This window comes from Trichechus manatus, unplaced genomic scaffold (assembly GCF_000243295.1).
Source record: "Trichechus manatus latirostris isolate Lorelei unplaced genomic scaffold, TriManLat1.0 scaffold00003, whole genome shotgun sequence".
In the NCBI taxonomy this organism is placed as follows: Eukaryota; Metazoa; Chordata; class Mammalia; order Sirenia; family Trichechidae; genus Trichechus; species Trichechus manatus.
The window spans coordinates 11,212,820-11,235,463 of NW_004443939.1; the positions used below are offsets into that span (position 1 = coordinate 11,212,820).

The following is a 22,644-nucleotide window of genomic DNA, read 5'->3' on the forward strand; positions in this document are numbered from 1 at the left end:
TTGAAGACATAAATTACTGATCTCTGTTCTGCAGACATGCATTGTTGTTCTGAGGTGTTGTTTTCAAAATACCAATATGGTTTCTCCTTCCACGCTGATCTCTTCATCCTTGTGCTGTCCCTAGAAAAACACATAAACACCAAAGTACCCACATACCTTTAGTATTCACAGCTGTGTTAAGGTGAGGCCTTCTACCTGAACCAGGACTGACCCCAGAGAGCTTCTCCCCCCTCTAGACCCATCTACGTCTCCACAGTCCGGCCTCAGTCGAAGCACTTAGTAGTGATCCTGGACCACGGGGCTTCCGTCACGGACACTCAGCTTCAGATCGCCAAGGACGCTGCCCAGGTCATCCTTAGCGCCATTGATGAACATGATAAGGTGACTGTTGTCCCAGTGACCCATGTGGCATTGGGCCCTCCCTGCATGCCTTTTATTATGTACTTAATATTTTATGATATATTTTATTCCTTTTTTTAAAAATACATGTTTAAAATGACTTTGGGAAAGGAGAGTGGTTTAGTTTTTATTCTAATGTTTGAGGAAGCAGTAGACAGTCTTCCACTGCCTTTATGGCTTCTGCTAAGTCCTTCTCTAATAATCCATGACTTTCACACTGGAGCTTATGCTGAGGAGAAGGGTGAGGGATTTAGATGTTGGTGGATGACTGCACTTTATCTCAGGATTGATGGGAGGGGAAAGAGAAGGGAAGGGTCTGAAGTTTACTAATCTCCAGAACAGCTCAGAGATAGGTGTGTTTACAGCTAACAGTAATCTATTGCCTGTAGACATTTTCTGCTTTATCATTTTGACTTTTCCAATTCCAAAGGTTTTGCTCACTAATCCTGTTGTTTAAAACACACACCCCATGCCCCGACTCCCACCCCCAGTTTGAAAATCGAGATGGTTAGTATACTTGCTAAGATTTTTCTCTGCGTGAAATACTTTTTTTTTGTTGTCTGTTTAAATGTTGTATATGAGCACCATACTGCTGACTTCATCTTGGAACAAATACCAAACTCTAGGATTTTTTCCCCCCTTTTTCAGTCCTTACTAATCTTTTCCAAATTTGATAGATTTGTGCCTCAGGCATTTATTTTTAAACACCCAGAAACTGTTCTATAGGCTGTCTCACTCTTTGGGCTCTTCTGGAATGTGAAAAAAAACTTCAAATGGTGGGATAACAAGTTTCTTTTTCTTTCAAGATTTCTGTGTTGACTGTGGCAGACACCGTCAGGACTTGCTCACTTGACCAGTGCTATAAGACATTCCTGTCTCCAGCTACCAGCGAGACAAAAAGGAAAATGTCCACCTTCGTTAGCAATGTCAAGTCTTCCGACAGTCCCACTCAGCACGCGATGGGATTCCAAAAGGCATTCCAGCTGATTCGAAGCACAAATAATAACACAAAATTCCAAACAAGTAAGAGATTTCTCTCAGAGCACTTGTAAGCATAATAGATAAAGGTAGTTACAGGAGTACATTGTAAATTGATGACAGTGTGTTTAAAGAGATTTTTTAAAAAATGGATTGGGATCAAGTTTTCATGTGTTGTGTCAATGGCCATCTAATCTTACAGATTTTCTTTTCTAATCAAAGGTGCTCAGTCCGCCTGATTTCTTCACTCTTCTTCCTTCTCCTTGATTAAGAACATATCCCCATTTATTTCCCAAGGGAGTATCCACATCCTTTTTAATGCTAATTATCAGCCTTCCCTCCTCATTGACTTGGAGTGGATGTTGGCTCTATGCATGTGCACATAAACGGGGAAGCCAGAATCCTTTTCTTGATCCTTCCTTCTTCTAACCAGCTGTCATTTAGATGAGCATGGCCCTTCAAATGTACAAAGGCACTCTAATTTAATTTTCATATATTAAAGAAAATCTGGAATTGGAATGCATGCTAGAGTAAAGGATATTTGAAATGGACTCATACTTTGAAATTACTGAAAGGAGTCTATATGTCACTTTCCCTTTCATATTCCAAAATCTGTTTGTAGTTGGGTTTTTCCCCCTCTAAGAAAATGAATGTATCTTACTGAGATAAATTTTATACATTTTCAAGCACAATGCCTGGCACATGATGGGCCCTCAAGAAGGAAGCTACCATAATTATTACAACTAATGATGGTAGGTGGTGAATTAGTTTTCTGTTCCAGCATGAAAATTACTACAAACTTAGCTGCTTAAAACAACATAGTTTTATTATCTCACAGTTTCTGTGGGTCAGGAGTTCAAGTACAGCTTAGCTGGATCCTCTGTTCAGGGTCTCACAAGGCTGTAATCAAAGTGTCAGCCAGGACTATGGTCTCATCTGAGGCTAAAGGTTCTCTTCTAAGCTCACATGATTGTTGGCAGAATTCATTCCCTTGCAGCTCTAGAACTCATATCAGCCTGCTTCTTCAAGACCAGCAGGAGAACATCTCTTTTCCTTTGAGTCTCTGACTATAGGGAATGCTTGGACCCTCTTTTAAAGGGCTTACCTTATTAGTTCAAGCCCATCCAGGATTATCTCCCTTTTGATTAACTCAAAGTCAACTGATTAGGGACCTTAATTACATCTGCAAAATTCCTTTGCCATATAATGTAGCACAGTCATGGGAGTGATGTCCCATCACCTTTGCCATATTATATTGATTAGAAGCAAGCTACAGGTCCTGCCCACATTCAGGAGAGTATACAAAGGTGTAACTCACTGGGTTCATCTTAGAATTCTGCTTACCAGTGATGCCAATAGCCAGCTGTTCACACAGGCCAGTGTTACAGGATGGCTGAGTGCAAAGTTGCCCATGATTCAATAAGGCCAGTGAACAAGGCTGAGTTCTCAAGTATTCAGTACATATTGGCTAGTTTGCCGATTTAACAAGCACTGGCCACTTACCTCTCAGAGCTTATCACTAGACGTGCTGTTTCTACTCAAGTTGTTAAGCCATCTTTAGGGCTTAAATCCAGTTTTGATTATTACACTGTTAAAAAGATGGAGAGAAATGTTAGATCAGCAGTTGTAATATCAGATGCCTACAGTGGCCAGGCAGTGAGTGTAAGCTAGGGGATAAGGTAATGGGGATTGCTTGGGGAGTGTAGGAAGGTGGAGAGTGCGTGCTCAGTTAACAACCGGGCAGTTGGGCTTCTGCTTTTGCCTGTTATTGCTGAGCAGGAATACCTTCCCAGTACTGCCAGATCTCCTGTTTTAAAAGAAGCCAGAAATCTGAATTTTTATGTGAAATCTGCTAATTTTCAAATATTGACATTTGTTCCTGCTTTAAAACAGTGAATAAAACCAAAAACCAAACCCTCTGCCACTGAGTAGATTCCAACTCATAGCGACCCTATAGGGCAGAGTAGAACTGCCCCATAGGGTTTCCAAGGAGTGGCTGGTGGATTCGAACTGCTGACCTTTTGGTTATCAGTTGAGCTTTTAACCACTGTGCCACCAAGGCTCCAAAACAGTGAATAGAGACCTCATTAAACCTCTTCTCCCAAACCTTCTTGCCACTTAGCAGAGAGCTGCTTTGATGGGAAGCAGTTCTCCTCTGGAATTTTTTTTTCTTCTTCTTAATATTGGCTTAACAAAACATGGCAAGAAGAGTGTCTGCCACAGGCTTGGACAAATTTTAATGGCTTTGTTTTAAATCCTCAAGAGGACCTTTTTTTAGGATATTTCTGTGGCTAAGACTCAGCCCACAGGCCTCTGGCTAACAGCTTCTACTGATAGTTCAGAGAAAAAAGAACCCAAATTATGTTGTATAAAGAAGTATTTGAGGAATTAGTGGTGTCCAGTTCATGAAGGAGCGGTCTCAGGGTGTTCTCAAGCAATATGGTATAGTGGTTAAGTGTATGGGTTTTGAATTCAACCAATGTGGGCTCAAATTCCTACTCCGAAATTTTTCTAACCTTGTGAACTTACATAAATTATTTGACTTCTCCAGACCTGGTTTCCTCATCTGTAAACTGAGGGTGATAATAAGATCCAAGATTCCATGTCTGGCACATCATAAATATTCAATAAATGTTAGCTGTGGTAATTATGATGTTCTGTTTCTTATAGGACTTCTAGCTCCAAGTAAACTAAAGCAGATACCCCAGACTTCTTTGGTTGACCCCAAGCCCCAAAATGTTAAAGGATCACTAGAAGCTTTGTCTACAGCATAGTGAGTGGTCTATATAGTCCTCCTAGGAGCTTACTGCTTCTGTTCATTCCACAGACATTTATTGAGCAGCTATTATGTATCTGGCACTGTTACAGATGCCTGGAATGGGGCTATTCTAATGAATAAAACCTACCCTGTAGGGGTGTTGTACAAATTATTCTGTGCCTGAAAATAAAATGTCTGTCCCACATTGGTAGCCATGTAAACAGAAGCTACAGGTCATAATTCACAGTACCTTTGCACCAACCAGAAAACCTACACTTTTTATTCAGTCCCACAATAGATCTATAGCTAATACAGATCATCAACAGCTGTTTTTTCTGGGTTTGTCTTTTGGAGTGATTGGTTGGTGAATTGTTTTATAGCAGTAGAATGAATTGGTTAGGAGTGGGGATCCAGTGGCATAGGCAGAGCCCAAATTTGAGTTGTTCTTTTCCCTTTGATACTGACCCAAGATATTCTAATGGCTTAGACGGACCTCCCAAGTGGAGAGTCTGTTGCATTTTCTCCAGTTGTATGCACATCTTTGCTCTGTCCCAAGTCCCTATAATGACTTATCCCTAACATTATTCAACACAATGTTTTAAATTCCTTTAACTGGCTAAGTAGGGAGGGGATGACCTGATAAGTAGAAAAATAAATCAGACCAAATTTGGCAGGCCTGCTGTCTAAGAATGGAGAAGTGACTTTGCATGTGAATAGGGTGGGAGTGGAGTCAGGTGCTGAGCAGGGATGGTGAGGATGCTCACAGAGTGTCTTAGTATTGGAAGAAAGGAAAACGAGCTCGGTTGCTAAAGGAACCTGTGGGCTGTAGGCTTTCTCCCTTCCAGACACGGGCCTGTACACTGAACCTACTCTCAGTGATGGCATATTTCATCCAGATTCATAAGGCTAAGTGAGAAAACTCAGAGCTCCCTTTTAGATCAGTCTAAAAGCATGGCCAAATGATAACCTTTGCAATGGGGACAATATAGCCCTGGCAGCACAGTGGTTAAGCGCTTGGCTGCTAACCGAAAGGTCAACAGTACAAACCCACTAGCCACTCCTTGAGAGAATGATGTTGCCAGTCTGCTTCCATAAAGATTTACAGCCTTGGAAATCCTATGAGGCAGTTCTACTGTGTCCTACAGGGTCTGTATAAGTTGGAATCAATTTGACGGCAGTGGATTGGGTTTTTAGGTTTGGTACCCTCACGCTATACACGGGCTTTATGGTATATCTGTTTTTTCCCCACTAGGGAGTCAAGCAGTTTTGTTCTGCTTTTTTCAGTTTGAAGTTTAAATGAGACATTTAGGGTCCTAATGAAATAATTTACAAGAATATATTTACAACACTTAAAAAATTGACATCTAGTTTAAAGATAGGAATAGACCTAAGCTTATGGGGTTGTTTCATTTTGCTTTGCACCAGCATTCACTTTTTAAGCTCTGATGATTAATTATTGCAGATTAGATTTGTAGTTAATGGTCATTTGGTGAATTATTCAAGCATCAAAATTAGCTTTAAAATTTGCTTGGATACTAAGTCTTAACAGTAACTGAGATAGAAACTTTGAATTCATTTACTTCTTTGAGACAAATATTATTTTTATTAAACTCTGTTCCGTTGTCTATGACATTGATATTACAAATTAATTACAGGCAATCCCCAGGTTACGAGCATCCAACTTAACATACAACCTGTAGTTATAAACGAGCCCCCTGTAAAGCCTATTATATTAAAAACTTGAGATACATACAATGGTTTGTTATAACAAACAGGCGCTACTTTCTGATGCGCATCAAAACATTATTATTATTACAGTATTATTATGTTAAAGATGTTTCAGTGTATCTGGAAGTCTTTCTTTAATGGTTTTTATGCATAGAAATGTACACTATATACTAAGACAAACATTTGACTAACTGACAGTAGATGGACACTGTACCTAACTGTTCTGACTTACATACAAATTTGACTTAAAGACAGATTTAGGAGGGGCTGAGATGGCAGAGTAGTCAAATGCTTCTGATGGACCCTCTTACAACAAAGACCCCAAAAAACAAGTGAATTGATTATATATGGCAATCTGGGAGCCCTGAACATCAAAGGCAGAGTTAAGGAACCAGACTGAGTGGCAGGGGGAGGGAGAGACGGTTCGGAAGCAGCGAGGAGTTGCCAGACCTGAGCCGGCAAGAGCCTGAGCCCTTCAGGCCTGATCAGATAAGGGGTGAGTGGTGAGGTAGACAAGCAGTGGTGCTCGGGAGGTGCATTTTCCACACCGGGAGAGACCCAGCACCAGATAGTCTATATGGCCACCAAGAACCAGTGAGAAGCAGCTGTGGATCAGAGAAAGATAAGTACTTGCGTACGGCCTACTGTGCAGATCAAAAACACCCCCCCTAAGAGAAAAACCTCTCTCCCATTTACCTCCCCACTCCTGCTCTGCACTGGCTCCCGAACCAGCTTCAGCAATTGCCAACTCCTCTGGGCCAGAAGTAGGATCCATCACAGGCCTGGAGCCATTCTCCCTGCCTTGGAGAGTAAACAAATTAACAAACAGAATAAAAAATAAACTGCTGGCTCCCCTAAGCCAGCAACCCAGGGTAGGCACAACTCCCTTGCCTAGGCACAGGCATAAGGGATCCACAGACTTTGGGTGCCTTTCCTCCTGCATAGATTTGTGTGGGCCCATCTCAAGAGCGTAGGCCCTCATTACCTCAGTACAACAAGGAATATACCAGAACTCTAACTTCAACTGTTTCAGCTGTGAAGTGGCAGGTTCTTGACATTTGACACTGCTCTGCCCATTTAGCAGGGTCTTCACCTACCCACATCAGGGGCCTGAAGACTTGAGGCTCCATCCATGCCACCTAGCCACCTGCGATAGGGGCCCATGAATAAGAGGTGTCCCACAGTCCTTACAGCCAACAGCATTAGGTGCTCACAGTTCAATTGCAAAACCCATGCACCTACACGCTCTAGAGAATAGGGATGTGCCTTCCTCCTGGACACTCAGGGGTGGCCGTCAGCCCCCTGCCTTGCTTAGAGTGTGTCCCCCTGCTGCAGCCAGATGCCTGTGCCTACACCAATCACCCATGCCTGTCTAGGACTGTAAGTGAGAGCCTACACCACACACTTGGTGGCTATCTACCTGGGCACCTTAGCTGAATCCATACAGGAAGAGTGGGCAGACTCCTGAGCTCACATACCTAGTAACAGATCTAACCACCTGGTAACAGGACATTACGGCTTCAAAGTTGCTGATAATCAAACTAGCTCATACAAGCAGCCTATTTGGGCATATCAAAACAGAACAAGAAGCTAGGACACAGTAAGCAAACATAAAATAAATAAATATAATAACTTATTGATGGCTCTGAGACAACAGTCAATATCAAATCACATGAAGAGACAATCCATGATGGCTTCAGCAAACTCCCAAAATAAAGAATCTAGAAGTTTTCCAGAGGAGGAAAATTTCTTGAAATTACCAGAGGCAGAATACAAAAGATTGATATACAGAACTCTTGAAGAAATTAGGAAGGATATTAAGCAAAATATAGAATATGCAATAGAGGAAATTAAAAAGGTTAGAGAAGAGCATAATGACAAATTTACCAGGCTGCAATAATCCATAGAGAAACAGCAATCATAAATCTAGAAGATTAACAATAAAATTTCAGAATTAGACAACTCAATAGAAAGTTGTAGAAGCAGATTTGAGGCAATGGAAGTCAGAATTAGTGAGATTGAAGATAAAGCACTTGACACCAACTTTTTTGAGGAAAAATCAGACAAAAGAATTTAAAAAAGACGAAGAAACCCTAAGAATTATGTGGGACTCTATCAAGAGAAATAACCTACGAGTAATTGGAGTACCAGAACACGGGGATAACAGAAAATACAGAGGGAACTGTTAAAGATTTGTCAGCAGAAAACTTCTCTGATATAGTGAAAGATGACAACATATCTACCCAAGATGCTCATCGAACCCCACATAAGGTAGATCCCAAAAGAAAGTCACCAAGACATATTATAATCAAACTTGCCAAAACCAAAGATAAAGACAGAATTTTAAGAGTGGCTAGGGATAAACGTAAAGTTACCTACAAAGGAGAGTCAATAAGAATAAGCTCAGACTACTCAGCAGAAACCATGCAGGCGAGAAGGCAATGGGATGACATATAAAGCCTTGAAGGAAAAAAACTGCCAGCCACAAATTATATATCCAGCAAAACTGTCTCTCAAATATGATGGTGAAGTTAGGTCATTTCCAGATAAACAGAAGTTTAGGGAATTTGCAAAAACCAAGCCAAAATCACAAGAAAGACTAAAGGGAGTCCTCTGGTTAGAAAATCAGTAATATCAGATAACAACCCAAGACTAGAACACAGGACAGAGCAACCAGATATCAACCCGGACAGGGAAGTCACAAAAGTAAATCAAAGCTAAAACACTGAAGATAGGGAAACAGATGTCAATATGTAAAAGAAGACAACATTAAAACAAAAAAGAAGAACTTAAAAAATGTTGACGTAGATTTTTCATATGGAGAGGAAGTCAAGGCTATATAAAGAAATGAAAAACTGCTACAAACTTAGAAAAATAGGGGTAAATATTAAGGTAACCAGAAAGGAAACTAACAATTCTACAAGTCAAAATAAAAAACTAGAAAAATATAAAGACATAGCAAACATAAAATCAACAACAATGAAAAAGATGAAAAGAAAATACATAAAGAAAAATGACTCAGCATGGAAAATTAAGTGGAACAAAGAAACTGTCAACCACACACAAAAAAAGACATCAAAATGACAGCACTACAGTCATACGTATCAATAATTATGCTGAATGTAAATGGACTAAATGCACCAATAAAGAGACAGAGAGTGGCAGATTGGATTAAAAAAACACGATCCATCTATATGCTACCCACAAGAGACACACCTTAGACTTAAAGATACAAACAAACTAAAACTCAAAGGATGGAAAAAAATATATCAAGCAAACAGCACTCAAAGAAGACCAGGAGTGGCTATATTAATCTCTGACAAAATAGACTTTTAAAGTAAAATCCACCATAAAGGTTAAGGAAGGACACTGTATACTGAGTAAAGGATCAATACACCAGGAGGAAGTAACTATAATAAATATTTACACACCCAACAACAGGGCTCCAAAATACATAAAACAAACTCTAACAGCACTGAAAAGAGAGATAGACAGCTCCACGATAGTAGTAGGAGACTTCAACACACCACTTTCAGTGAAGGACAGAACATCCAGAAAGAAGGTCAATAAAGACACAGAAGAGCTAAATGCTACAATCACCCAACTTGATCTCATAGACATATACCAGACACTGCACCCAACAACAGCCAAGTATGCTTTCTTTTCCAGCGCACATGGAAAATTCTGCAAAATATACCACATATTAGACCATAAAGCAAGCCTTAACAAAATGCAAAGCATTGACATATTACAAAGCATCTTTTCTGACCATAAAGCCATAAAAGTAGAAATCAACACAAAAAGCAAGGAAAAAAAATCAAACACATGGAAACTGAGCAACACCTTGCTCAAAAACTACTGGGTTATTAAAGAAATTAAGGATGGAATAAAGAAATTCATAGACTCAAACGAGAACGAAAATACATCCTACCAGAACCTTTGGGCTATAGCAAAAGCAGTGCTCAGAGGTCAGTTTATAGCAATAAATGCACACATCCAAAAAGAAGAAAGGGCCATAATCAAAAAGTAAACCTACAATTGGAATAAGCAGAAAGACAGCAGCAAAAGATGCCCGCAGGCACCAGAAGAAAGGAAACAATAAGAATTAGAGCAGAATTAAATGAAATAGAGAATAGAAAAACAATTGAAAGAATTAACAAGACCAAAAGCTTGGTTCTTTAAGAGATTCAACAAAATTGATAAACCACTGGCCAAACTGACAAAAGAAAAACAGGAGAGGAAGCAAAGAAATATAAGAAATGAGATGGGTGATATCACAACAGACCCAACTGAAATTAAAAGAATCATAAGAGAATAGTATGAAAAATTTTACTCAAACAAATTTGAAAACCTAGAGGAAATGGACAAATTTCTAGAAACTCACTACCTACCTAAACTAACACAAACAGAGGGAGAACAACTAAATAAACCCATAACAAAAGAAGAGATTGAAAAGGTAATTTAAAAACTCCCAACAAAAAAAAGCCCTGGCCTGGATGGCTTCACTGGAGAATTCTACCAAACTTTCAGAGAAGAGTTAACACCACTACTACTAAAGGTATTTCAGAGCATAGAAAAGGATGGAATACTCCCAAACTCATTCTATGAAGCCAGCATAACCCTGATCCCAAAACCAGGTAAAGACACCACAAAAAAAGAAAATTACAGACCAATATCCCTCATGAACATTGATGCAAAAATCCTCTAGCCAATAGAATTCAGCAGTGTATCAAAAAAATAATTCACCATCAGCAAGTGGGATTTACACCAGGTATGGAGGGGTGGTTCAACATTAGAGAAACAATCAATGTAATCCATCACACAAATAAAACAAAAGACAAGAACCACATGATCTTATCAATTGATGCAGAAAAGGCATTTGAGAAAGTCCAACACACATTCATGATAAAAACTCTCAACAAAATAGGAGTAGAAGGGAAATTCCTCAGTATAATTAAGAGCATTTATACAAAGCCAACAGCCAACATCATCCTAAATGGAGAGACATTGAAAGTATTCCCCTTGAGAACGGGAACCAAACAAGGATGCCCTTTATCACCACTCTTATTCAACATTGTGCTGTAGCTATTAGGGTAGAAAAAAAAATAAAGGGCATCCAAATTGGTAGGGAAGAAGTCAGAGTATCTTTGTTTGCAGATGATATGATCTTATGCACAGAAAACCCCAAAGAATCCACAAGAAAACTACTGGAACTAATAGAAGATTTTAGCAAACTTTCAGGATACAAGATAAACATACAAAAATCAGTTGGATTCCTCTACACCAACAAAGGGAACTTCTAAGAGGAAATCACCGAATCAATACCATTTACAATAGCCCCCAAGAAGATAAAATACTTAGGAATAAATCTAACCAGAGACATAAAGGACCTATACAATGAAAACTACAAGGCACTACTGCAAGAAACCAAAAGAGACCTGCATAAGTGGAAAAACATACCTGGCTCATGGATAGGTAGACTCAACATTGTGAAAATGTCAAGTCTACCCAAGGCCATCTACAGATACAATGCAATCCTGATCCAAATTCCACCAGCATTTTTTAATGAGATGGAGAAACAAATCACCAACTTCATATGGAAAGGGAAGAGGCCCCAAATAAGTAAAGCATTACTCAAGAAGAAGAACAAAGTGGAAGGCCTCACACTGCCTGATTTTAGAACCTATTATACTGCCACGGTAGTCAAAACAGCCTAGTACTGGTACAACAACAGATACATAGACCAATGGGACACATTTGAGAATCCAGACATAAATTCATCCACCTGTGAGCAGCTGATATTTGACAAAGGCCCAAAGTCCGTTAACTGGGGAAAAGACAGTCTCTTTAATAAATGGTGCTGGCATAACTCAATATCCATCTGCAAAAAACTGAAACAAGACCCATACCTCACACCATGCACAAAAAGTAACTCAAAATGGATCAAAAACTTAAATATAAAACCAAAAACAATAAAGATCTTGGAAGAAAAAATCGAGACAATGCCAGGAGCCTAATACACGGCATAAACACCATACAAACCATAAGTAACAATGCACAAGCACTGGAAGAGAGACTAGATAACTGGGAGCCCCCAAAAATCAAACACTTACACTCATCAAAAGACTTCACCAAAAGAGTCAGAAGACAACCTACAGACTGGGAAAAAAATTTTGGCTATGACAAATCGGATCAGCGTCTAATCTCTAAAATCTACAAGATACTGAAAAACCTCAACAACAAAAAGACAAATAACCCAATTAAAAAATGGGCAAAGTATATGAACAGGCACTTCACCCAAGAAGATATTCAGGCAGCTAACAGACACATGAAGAAATGCTTACAATCATTAGCCCTTAGAGAGATGCAGATCAAAACTACAGTGAGATATCATCTCATCCCAACAAGGCTGGCATTAATCCAAAAATCACAAAATTCTAGAGAGGCTGGGGAGAGACTGGAACACTTATACACCTTTGGTGGGAATGTAAAATTGTTCAACCACTTTGGAAATCGATTTGGCACTTCCTTAAAAAGCTAGAAATAGAAGTACCATACGATCCAGCTATCCCGCTCCTTGGAATATATGCTAGAGAAATAAGAGCCGTCAGACAAATAGATACATGCACACCCAAGTTCATTGCAGCACTGTTCACAATAGCAAAAAGATGGAAACAACCTAGGTGCCCATCAGCGGACAAATGGATAAACAAATTATGGTATATCCACACAATGGAATACTATGCAATAAAGAACAATGATGGATCCGTGAAATATCTTATAACATGGAGGAAGCTGGAGGTCATTACACTAAGTGAATTTAGTCAGTCACAGAAGGACAAATATTATATAAGACCACTATTATTAGAAATCAAGAAAATATTTAAAGACAGAAGAAAACATTGTTTGATGGTAACGATGGTGGGGAAGGAGGGCAAGGGTTATTTACCAACTAGATGGTAGATAAGAATTATCTGAGGTGAAGGGAAGAACAGCACACACTACAGGGGAAATCAGCACAACTGGACTAAACCAAAGCTAAGAAGTTTCCTGAATACAATCAAACACTTTGAGGGACAGAGTAGCAGGGGTAGGGGTTTGGGGACCATGCTTTCAGGGGACATCTAGGTCAATTGGTATAACAAAGCTTATTAAGAAAATGTTCTGCATCCTACTTTGGTGAGTGGCATCTGGGGGTCTTAAAAGCTTGCAAGCGGCCATCTAAGATGCATCAACTGGTCCCAACCACCCGGAGTAAAGGAGAATGAAGAACACCAAAGACACAAGGAAAGTATTAGCCCAAGAGATAGGAAGGGCCACATAAACCAGAGACTTCATCAGCCCGAGACCAGAAGAACTAGATGGTGCCAGGCTACCACCAATGACCGCCCTATCAGGGAACACAACAGAGAGTCCCTGATGGAGCAGGAGAAAGGTGGGATGCAGAACTCAAATTCTAGTAAGAAGACCAGACTTAATGATGTGACTGAGACTGGAGGAACCCCAGAAAGCATGGCCCCAGGACTCTGTCAACCCAGAACTAAAACCATTCCTGAGGCCAACTCTTGAGACAGGGATTGGACTGGACTGTGGGACATAAAGTGATACTTTGAGGATCTTAGCTCAAGTAAATACAAGAGACTAAACAGGCAGCTTCTGTCCGGAGGTGAGATGGGAAGGCAGAGAGGCCTAGGAGCTGGTTGATGGACATGGGAATTAGAGGTGGAAAGGAGGAGTGTGCTGTTACAGTATGGGGAGAGCAATTAGGGTCACGTAGCAATGTATGTATAAATTTTTGTATGGGGGAAAAAAAGTTTTAAAAAAGACAGATTGAGGAACGGAACTTGTTTGTACTCCGGGGACTGCCGGTACTCAATTTTGCATAGTAAAGAATACATCAAAGTCTAAAATGGGAATTTACAAACTGAAATTCAAGCATTGTATCTTCATCATTGTTAGGGTAATTTTTTACAAGGTAAGTGTATTATTATCTATGGCTGTGTAACAAATTACCCGCAAAACTTAGTGGCTTAAAACAACAACTAAGTTATCATCTCACAGTCCTTGTAGGTCAGCATAGTGGAGTGCCTTTGGTTTAAGGTCTCTCATGAGGTTGCAGTCACACTGTTTGCCAGGGCTGCCATCATCTCAGAGTTCAACTATGGTGGAGCTACTTCCAACCTCACTCACGTGGTGGCTTGCAGACTTAGATCTGAGAGCCTTAGTTCCTTGCATCTCCACAGGACAGCTCACAACATGCTAGCTGGGCTTCCTCAGAGTGAGACAGCCTTCAAGGAGGCAGCTACAGTGTTTTTGTAACCTAGTCTTGGCCTTGACATGCCATCACCTCTGCAGCATTCTAGTCACTAGAAATGAGTCACTGAATCCAGCCCACATCATGGGGAGGCAACTGCACAAGGAATGAATGCCAGGAAGTGGGATCCCTGGGAGGCTAACTTGGAGGTTGCCTACCATAGTAATTATAAAGCAACCATCAAATGAATGACAAAAATAGGAACCTGAAGAAAAGAGCACATAACATATTGAACATAAAGATTTATGACTCAATAAAGAGATAAACATCTGTATGAAACCAAAACATATTGCCATCGAGTTGATTCCGACTCTTAGTGATCCTAGAAATAATCTCAGATAAAAAAGATAATGTAAAAAGAGTGGCTCTCTTACCTTTCCTCCCTCTATTAAAGTGGTTATTCAGCCTCTGCTTATGTATCTCTAGCGGTATATATCACCACTTTTATTTTTTGGTAGGTCCACTTGGCAGAAATTTCTTCACAGTGAGCTAAAAATACATCTCAGTTACTCCACCCACTAGCTCTATTGGGAGAGTGGTTTTAATCTTGAGTCATGGGTGCTACTTCAGACCAACAGGAGGATTTTGTTTTGTGGCTGTGTGTGTGTTGAGGTTCCTTGTTTTCTCTTTCACCCTCCGTTTACCAATCACTCCTTTACTTAAACTCTTTTCTTAAATTAACCGATAAGCCCTCACAACAACCCTACGAAGTAAATGCAATCATTATCTCCATTTTATAGACAAGGAAATTTAGATGTAGAGAAGTTAAGGAATTTGCCTACATTACCCAGACACAGCTTGTAAGTAGCAGAGCTGGGATACAGCAACCTGGCTCCAATGTCCGTGTTGTTACTCATCTATACCAATTAGTTTTAAAAAACGAAAATATATCTAGAGATACTTAGCGTAGGAGCAAGTATCCTTACATGTCTCAAGAGCCCCTAGAACAACCACATTTTAAAGCCTCCAAAACCCAAAACCAAACTCAATGCCATTTAATCAATTCCAACTCATAGCAACCCTATAGGACAGAGTAGAACTGCCCCATAGGGTTTCCAGGTCTCCCCAAAATGTATGTCCATAGTGATGATCCTGAGTCACTGAGTGTCTTCATTTGTTAGTGCTGCTGTAACAGAAATACCACAATTGGGTGGCTTTATCAAACAGAAATTTATTTTCTCACAGTTTAGCAGGCTTGAAGTCCAATTCAGGGCATTAGCTCTAGGGGAGGGCCCTTTGTCGGCTTTCGGCAAAAATCCTTGTCTCTGCTTCTCTAGCATTCCTCAGTTCCTTGGCGATCTCCCTGTGACATCTTTCTTTCCCTTATCTGTGCTTGTTTATGAGTCACTATGGGTTGCAATCGACTTGGCAGCCGTGGGTTTGGTTTTGGTTTTGTCTCTGCGTAACAATGCTGCTCTTAATATCACTCAAAAGTGATTAGATTTAGGTCACACTCTACTGATGTGGCCTCATTAAGATAACAAAGGAAATTCTATTTTCAATGTTACCCACAAGTGTAGGGGTCAAGACTCCAACACATATTTTGGAGGGACACAATTCAATGCATAACACTGCAGAAAGGTTAAATCATGTTCTGAACCCTCCATTTCAGAAAGCAGGAAAGATTCCCATTTAGAGTTGTTAAATAACCACAACCGTGGGTACCTAGAGGAAATCATCTTCTTTTATCTGGTAAATTTATTAGGAACACGGCTTTACCTGGTACAGGATAAACGTGGCCTCATTGTCTACAAAGGGCAGATGGAAGAGAAGCAGAAGCTGAGAGATGAAAGCCACAGCATCAACTAGGAAGGGCTAGAAACAGTGGGCTGAGCAGGTCCTCGAGATGGAATAGTCCAGGGGAAATGAAACAGAAACTGAACTACCGCCTTTAGCCAGAATCCAAAGGTAACATTCAATTTGTATGTTTTTGTTTAGATACAGACATGGTCATAATTTACCTGTCAGCTGGCATTACATCAAAGGACTCTTCAGAGGAAGATAAAAAGGCTACCCTCCGTGTCATCAATGAAGAAAATAGCTTTTTAAACAACTCTGTAATGATTCTCACCTATGCCCTCATGAACGGTAGGTAGTGTTTAGAGATTTTTCTTTCAGATGAAAGTTTTCCTCTAAGTGTATGATGCTTTTTTATAAAAAAGAACCGTAAGGATGTGCTTTGATGAAGTGTAGAGAGAGAGGCAACCAAGCCAATTCCTTTCCATGTATCTGTTTCTGTAGCTGATGTTGGGATTCAAGGCACGCATTCGGATGTCCCTTTCTCTTTAACTCTCTCCAACCAACTGCTTATTTCTAAACCTTCTCCAGCTGGGTGGTCTTGCAAAGAATTTTGTATGGCTCCATCTTTATCAGCTCTCCATCACATTCTTAGATTATCTAAGGTTTTGATGCTTCATGGAGGTTATTAATTTTTCTCATTTGTTTAAGCTGCAGCCAAACCACTGGCCTACATTCTTCCGTATGTATATCCAAGACTATGAATTTCACTTTTCCCTACAAAATCACCATCTTGAGCCTGCTTCCTTGCCACTTTCTCTGCCTCAACTTCCTTAGCTATAAAACGGAGATAAGAAGAGCTACTTCCTAGGGTTGTTGTGAGGATTAGCCCTAATGACTAGAAAACACCCTGGTGGCAGTTGATTTTATGGAGCCCTGGTGGCGTAATGGTTAGGTGCTCGGCTGCTAACCGAGAGGTCGGCAGTTTGAACCCACCCCGTGACTCTACTGGAGAAAGACCTGGTGATCTGCTCCTGTAAAGATTACAGCCTAGGAAACCCTGGCAGAGGGGGGTAAGCAGTTCTACTGTGTCCTATAGGGTCACTATGAGTCGGGATGGACTTGACGGCACACAACAACAGTTGATTTTGTTGCTGTTAAGTGAGACAGTGTACGTGAAAGGGCTTATTGAGTAAACTGACAAATTGAAGGAAATACTCGATTTTTTTTCCCTTTCACTATTCACCCTGCCCTCTAGACTGAATACATCCAATTTTCTAGCCTCTCTGTTCTGTTGTCTCTTCCCACCTTTTAATGCCTTGCTTTTCTTCTACGGTATCTTCGTCTTCAGGCCTCTTACCCTCAGTATTCAAGGTGGCCATCTGCTCTTGTTTTTAAGAGATAGTATGTTGATTCAACTACCCTTCCAACCTATGGACTTTTAATTAAATTTCTCTGCTTCCAAATTTCTATGGAGAACTGTATGGTATTAGGGACGGTGGTCCTCACATTTTAATGTGCTATGTAAGGATCACCTGAGAAATTTTTTAAAATGCAGGTTCCAAGGCTCTGCTCTTAGATTCTTATTCAGACCCTCTTATGTGTGGGGCCCAGCAATCTGTGCTTTGGCCAAGATGTTTCTTTTCCCAGTGTTTTGTGGGTGATATCTGGAAGAAAATAGACTCTGATGTCCAGTGGTCCTGAGTTCCAGTCTGCTTTTACTAGCTGAGTGGCTTTTGGCAAATTACATAATCTCTGTAGTCATCAGTTTCATCTGTAAAATGAGAATAATAAAATCTTCCTCATAGGGTTTTTGGGATAATGAGCAAAATATGACACGTTCAAAGTTGTTAGCACCAAACCAAAAAACCAGACCCGTTATTATTGAATCAATTCCGACTCATAGCAACCTTATAGGACAAAGTAGAACTCATAGGAACCTTATAGGACTGCTCCATAGGGTTTCCAAGGCTATAAATCTTTAGGGAAGCAGACTGCCACATCTTTCTCACACAGAGCAGCTGGTGGGTTTGAACCTCTGACTTTTGGGTTAGCAGCTGATCACTTAACCACTGCCCCACCAGGGCTCCGTGTTCTTAGCACCCGTAAAAACACGTTGCCATTGAGTTGATTCTAACTCATAGTGATGCTATAGGGTATCCAAGGCTGTGAATCTTTATGGAAGCAGACTGCCACATCTTTCTCCCATGGAGTGGCCAGTGGGTTTGAACCACTGACCTTTTGGTTAGCAGCTGACCGCTTTAACCACTGCACTACCAGGGCTTCTTTGTTCTTAACACCAAAAACGAAACCAAACCCATTGCTGTCGAGTCTATTCCAACTCACACTGACCCTATAGGACAGAGTAGAACTGCCCTATAGGGTTTCGGAGGAGCAGCTGGTTGATTCGAACTGCCGGACCTTTTGGTTAGCAGCTGAGCTCTTTACCGCTGCGCCATCAGGGCTCCAGTACCTGGTAAATAATAGGCCCTCAAAGCCAGTTGAGTGAAAGGATGAAAGCTTGTGTGATAACCTGTCTCAGACAGTACAGCTCAGAGGTAGAGGCTCTCTCCACCAGTTCTGGTCCAGGGCCAGCTCCCTTGTTCAGGATCTGTGTTCCCAGCATCTTGTGTTTTCTTCTCTGCAGCATGCCTCCCATTATACTAAACTGCAGTATTTACGTATTGTTCTCCCTTCACTTTACACAAGAATGTGAACTTCTCAGGCATAAATTGTGTCTTATTTTTCTTTGTATTCTGAACTCTTAGGGCTGAGCACAGCTACGATGGCCTGTGTTTGCCTAGAGTGCATGTCCTTGCGTGTTATCTCTGGTTGGCTGTTGCTCTATTCTCCTATCATTTCTTTCACTCCTGCTTCTTTCACTCATAAGGAGGGGGAAAGAGAGAAGGAAGAAAGAAAGAGGGGAGGGAAGAAAGAAAGGCGGGGAATGAAATTTATTGAGCACTCACAACGTTCAGCTTGCTGTTCTTAGCGTACTGGGGATTTAGATCGTTATTCAACCAAGTCCCTATCTTCAAGATCCTTATAAAGGAAGACAAAGAAGACAAGGCAGGTGAGTTAAATACTATAGTCAAGTAGCAAGGAAAACGAGAGGAAGTGATCGCTTCCTTTCCATTAGATTTGAATGTCTGCCCAGGCAGATCCCAAGTAAAGAAGCCTCCTTGCTTGCTATTTCTCATTCTGTCACTGGTTCTAAATCCTCCTGCCAGAGTCTCTTGTGCACTTGCTGAGTCCCTGATAATTCCATACTTTAAAACCTCCAGTTATTCCTGCTAACCATCCTTATCTCTTCTCTTTCTCCCGTAAGCTAGCCAGATATGCATTGCCAGATTTCTGTCTCTCCAAATGCCATTCTGAGCATTGTTCACTAGTGCAGACTAATTCCCTTATATTATCAGTCACCGTTGAAGTAGAGAAGTAGAACTACCATGAGAATTTCAGAATAGAAAATTTATTATCAGAATTAGACTATATGCAATTGTGGGAGAGGCTGGGGAAGTAAAGGTCAAAAAAAAGGCAATTCAGAGGAAGTTTAGTAACCAGCTCTAGCATGGGTGAACAAGTCAGAGCTTGCAGGGAGGTCTGGAAACTAGGAACATCAAGCTGTGAGAGTAAAGACCATTTAGGAGGCCTGATATAGAACCTGTGGAGAGTTGTTGGTTCTCCATGGCTGCTGCCTCTGTGAGTTCTCAAGGAAGCATCAGGGGTGAACTAGGGGTTGCTATTGGTGAGCAAGTTGGCAGTTGGGAAAGAGCTGAACACGGAGCAGGAAAAAGTGGGACAAACTGGAATCCTCAGTATCTCTGTGCTTGTCTCTCACCATCTTTCACTTTGCCTCCCAATTCTCGCACCACTTCCCTTTTGGCCAACTTTAACCTGGGAGCATAAGGGAAGGGAATTCTGGGAAATGTAGTTCTCAGCATGATTACATTGCCAGTAGAACAACCCAACACACTTACTAGTCTGTCACCCTATTGATTGCCACCCTGCTTGTCATGAATTGAATTATATCTCCCCCCTCCCAAAAAAAAATGTGTATCAATTTGACTGGACCATGATTCCCAGTATTGTGTGGTTGTCCTCCATTTTGTGATTGTAATTTTATGTTAAAGAGGATTAGGGTGGGATTGTAACACCCTTACTAAGGTCACATCCCTGATCCAATGTAAAGGGAGTTTCCCTGGGGTGTGGCCTGCACGGCCTTTTATCTTACAAGAGATAAAAGGAAAGCAAGCTGAGAGCTGGGTACCTCATACTACCAAGAAAGCACCAGGAGCAGAGCACATACTTTGCACCCGGGGTCCCTGCGCCTGAGAAGCTTCTTGACCAGGGGAAGATTGATGACAAGGACCTTCCTCCAGAACCAACAGAGAAAGAAAGCCTTCCAATGGAACTGATGCCCTGAGTTTGGACTTGTAGCCTTCTAGACTGTGAGAGAATAAATTTCTCTTTGTTAAAGCCATCAACTTGTGGTATTTCTGTTATAACAGCACTAGATGACTAAGACACTGCTTAACCTTTTATGATGGAGTGACACAAAATATCCCATCCTTGATAACCGTCCGTCCCACACTGTTCCTTTTGCCTAGCAGATGTTCTAGTCTTTGTCACTTTTCTTTTACATTTTGAGAAAGCCAAGCAATACATGACAAAGGAAGAACATGTATTTATTATCTTAAATTGTCTCCTTTTACCATTTGCCTCTGTGCATCTCTCAACGGTATAAGATCAGGGATCAGTCATGCTTTTTGTGTTTGTCCTTTACTCTGGAGAACACACACTCTCCCCCATGTCTGCTCTGTGAGAATCAAAGAGAACAATTATCTGATTATGACTTAATTTGGCTCAGGTATTTTTTACCTTTCCTTTAGTACTGCATGAGTGGAGTAAAACCAAGTTATTTTAATGTAATTTTTTACAAACAAAAAAAAAAATCCATTTCTGCCACATCTTTAGAAATGGACGTGCAAAGCAAGAAGTATATACACTCCCTACTTAGAAATGATGAAGACATATACAGTAGGTGAGCTGTGAAAGCTTCAGGTTTTTTTAAATTACTGAACAGCTCATGTTTGCTGTGGAAATCACCAAGAACATGAGGCAAAAGCTGTTTTAAACTTATTGGTAGAATCTCAGTGCTGACTGAAATCATTTGAATTTGTTTACAGTGGTACCCATGTGTGATCAGTTAGTAATCCTTTGACTGTGTTCCAACAATAGCAAACTTTAAGGAAAAAAAAAGTTTATTAAATTTACTTTTGTGCTGTAGATTACAAATGTTGTAGAACAGTACATCACTATGCCTGAATCTTTTTACAGTTTTTAAAACCCTCTAAAAGTAAAAAAATATACATTAAATAAATTAAATCCAGTATTATCCTAACAATATCAAGCATGGAAACATTGTAATTAAAATGAGCTTAGCGAAGCAAGGCTTGGGGTATCACTAAATGCAATTCATAATTCCTTTCATTCAGTTTCATGAGACTTTGGAAAGTGTTTTACAGGCATAGAGGTGACACATGAAATGGTAAACCTCTAACCTTTAAAGATCTTACAACTTCTACTAATTTAAATTCAATGCAGATTTCTTAATCATTACCTGTGCTTTCAAATATTAAATGCAGAAAAATAATTTACATTTTATAATTAAACTTTTAGGGGAGAACAATTACATAGTGAACGGGGCTCTTTTATTGACTTACAAGGTTTTCATCATTGCCTTTGGAAGAATTCCTTTGCCCTCTTGATCATTTGAGGAAAGACCATGTCTCCGTCTTTGTCCGTCAGCAGGAGCCAGTATCTGCATCCTGAGCCCATATTTTCCCTGCGAAGACCTCATCCATGCCTTTGTTAGATCTAAATCGCACAGTATGTTATGGTTATAGACTAGTTTGCTTTACATTATCTTCTCTTGGCTTTCAATTTCAGATGGAGTGACTGGTTTGAAAGAGCTGGCTTTTCTGAGAGATCTAGCTGAACAGAACTCAGGGAAATATGGTGTGCCGGACCGGACATGCTTGCCTGTGATTAAAGGCAGCATGATGGTGCTGAACCAGCTGAGTAATCTGGAGACCACCGTTGGCAGGTTCTATACAAACCTTCCCAACCGGATGATTGACGAAGCTGTCTTTAGCCTCCCCTTCTCTGATGAGATGGGAGATGGTGAGTTTGGAAAAAATTTCCTACTAAAAGGAGAAGAAAAGAAATGGACAGATAGAAATGGGCATGAGTTCAGCAAGACAGTAATGTTTAGATGTTGTTCATCATTTGCAAGTGAACATGCAAGGCAGTTCAAGGCTGTGGACATCCCTTTCTCTGGGTCAGAGGGTTGCGAAGCCCCCTGACATCTGTCCTGTAGCAGTATGATCTAGACAAGAAATCCCCAGCCCTATTTCTTCCTCATCATCCCAGCCTTGGTAGACGTAATGGGTGTATCTTCTGTGGAGGCTTTGAGGAGATTCCCCAATACCCAAAAGTTAGTGAACTGGGACTAAAAGCCAGCTTTGCGTAGGAGTTGGTAAGTAAATGTCAGAAGTGCCTTAGGATTTAGCCTCAAAGGCAAGGCAACATGGTGTAGTCCAAAAGCATAGGTTTCGTATCTGATAGACTTTCAAATCCCACTCTGCAACTTAAGTTGTTCTCCTTGGTAAATTATTTAATCCCATTAATATTCTGTTTGTTCATCTGTAATATGGGTATTAAACCT

The 22,644-nt window shown here is 40.5% G+C and overlaps 1 protein-coding gene across 2 annotated transcripts in view; it reads left to right on the forward strand.

The window, feature by feature from the left end:
• The window catches only part of CACHD1 (cache domain containing 1), a 275,041-nt gene that overhangs the window by 202,896 nt on the left and 49,501 nt on the right, over window positions 1-22,644 (forward strand). The window contains exons 6-9 of one of the 2 annotated variants that reach the window (XM_004369017.3): window positions 237-381; window positions 1,206-1,422; window positions 16,116-16,265; window positions 21,867-22,100. In XM_004369017.3, coding sequence (XP_004369074.2) covers window positions 237-381; window positions 1,206-1,422; window positions 16,116-16,265; window positions 21,867-22,100 — 746 coding nt within the window. The remainder of the gene's footprint in view (window positions 1-236; window positions 382-1,205; window positions 1,423-16,115; window positions 16,266-21,866; window positions 22,101-22,644) is intronic. The other variant, XM_012555422.1, reaches the window with a different exon arrangement.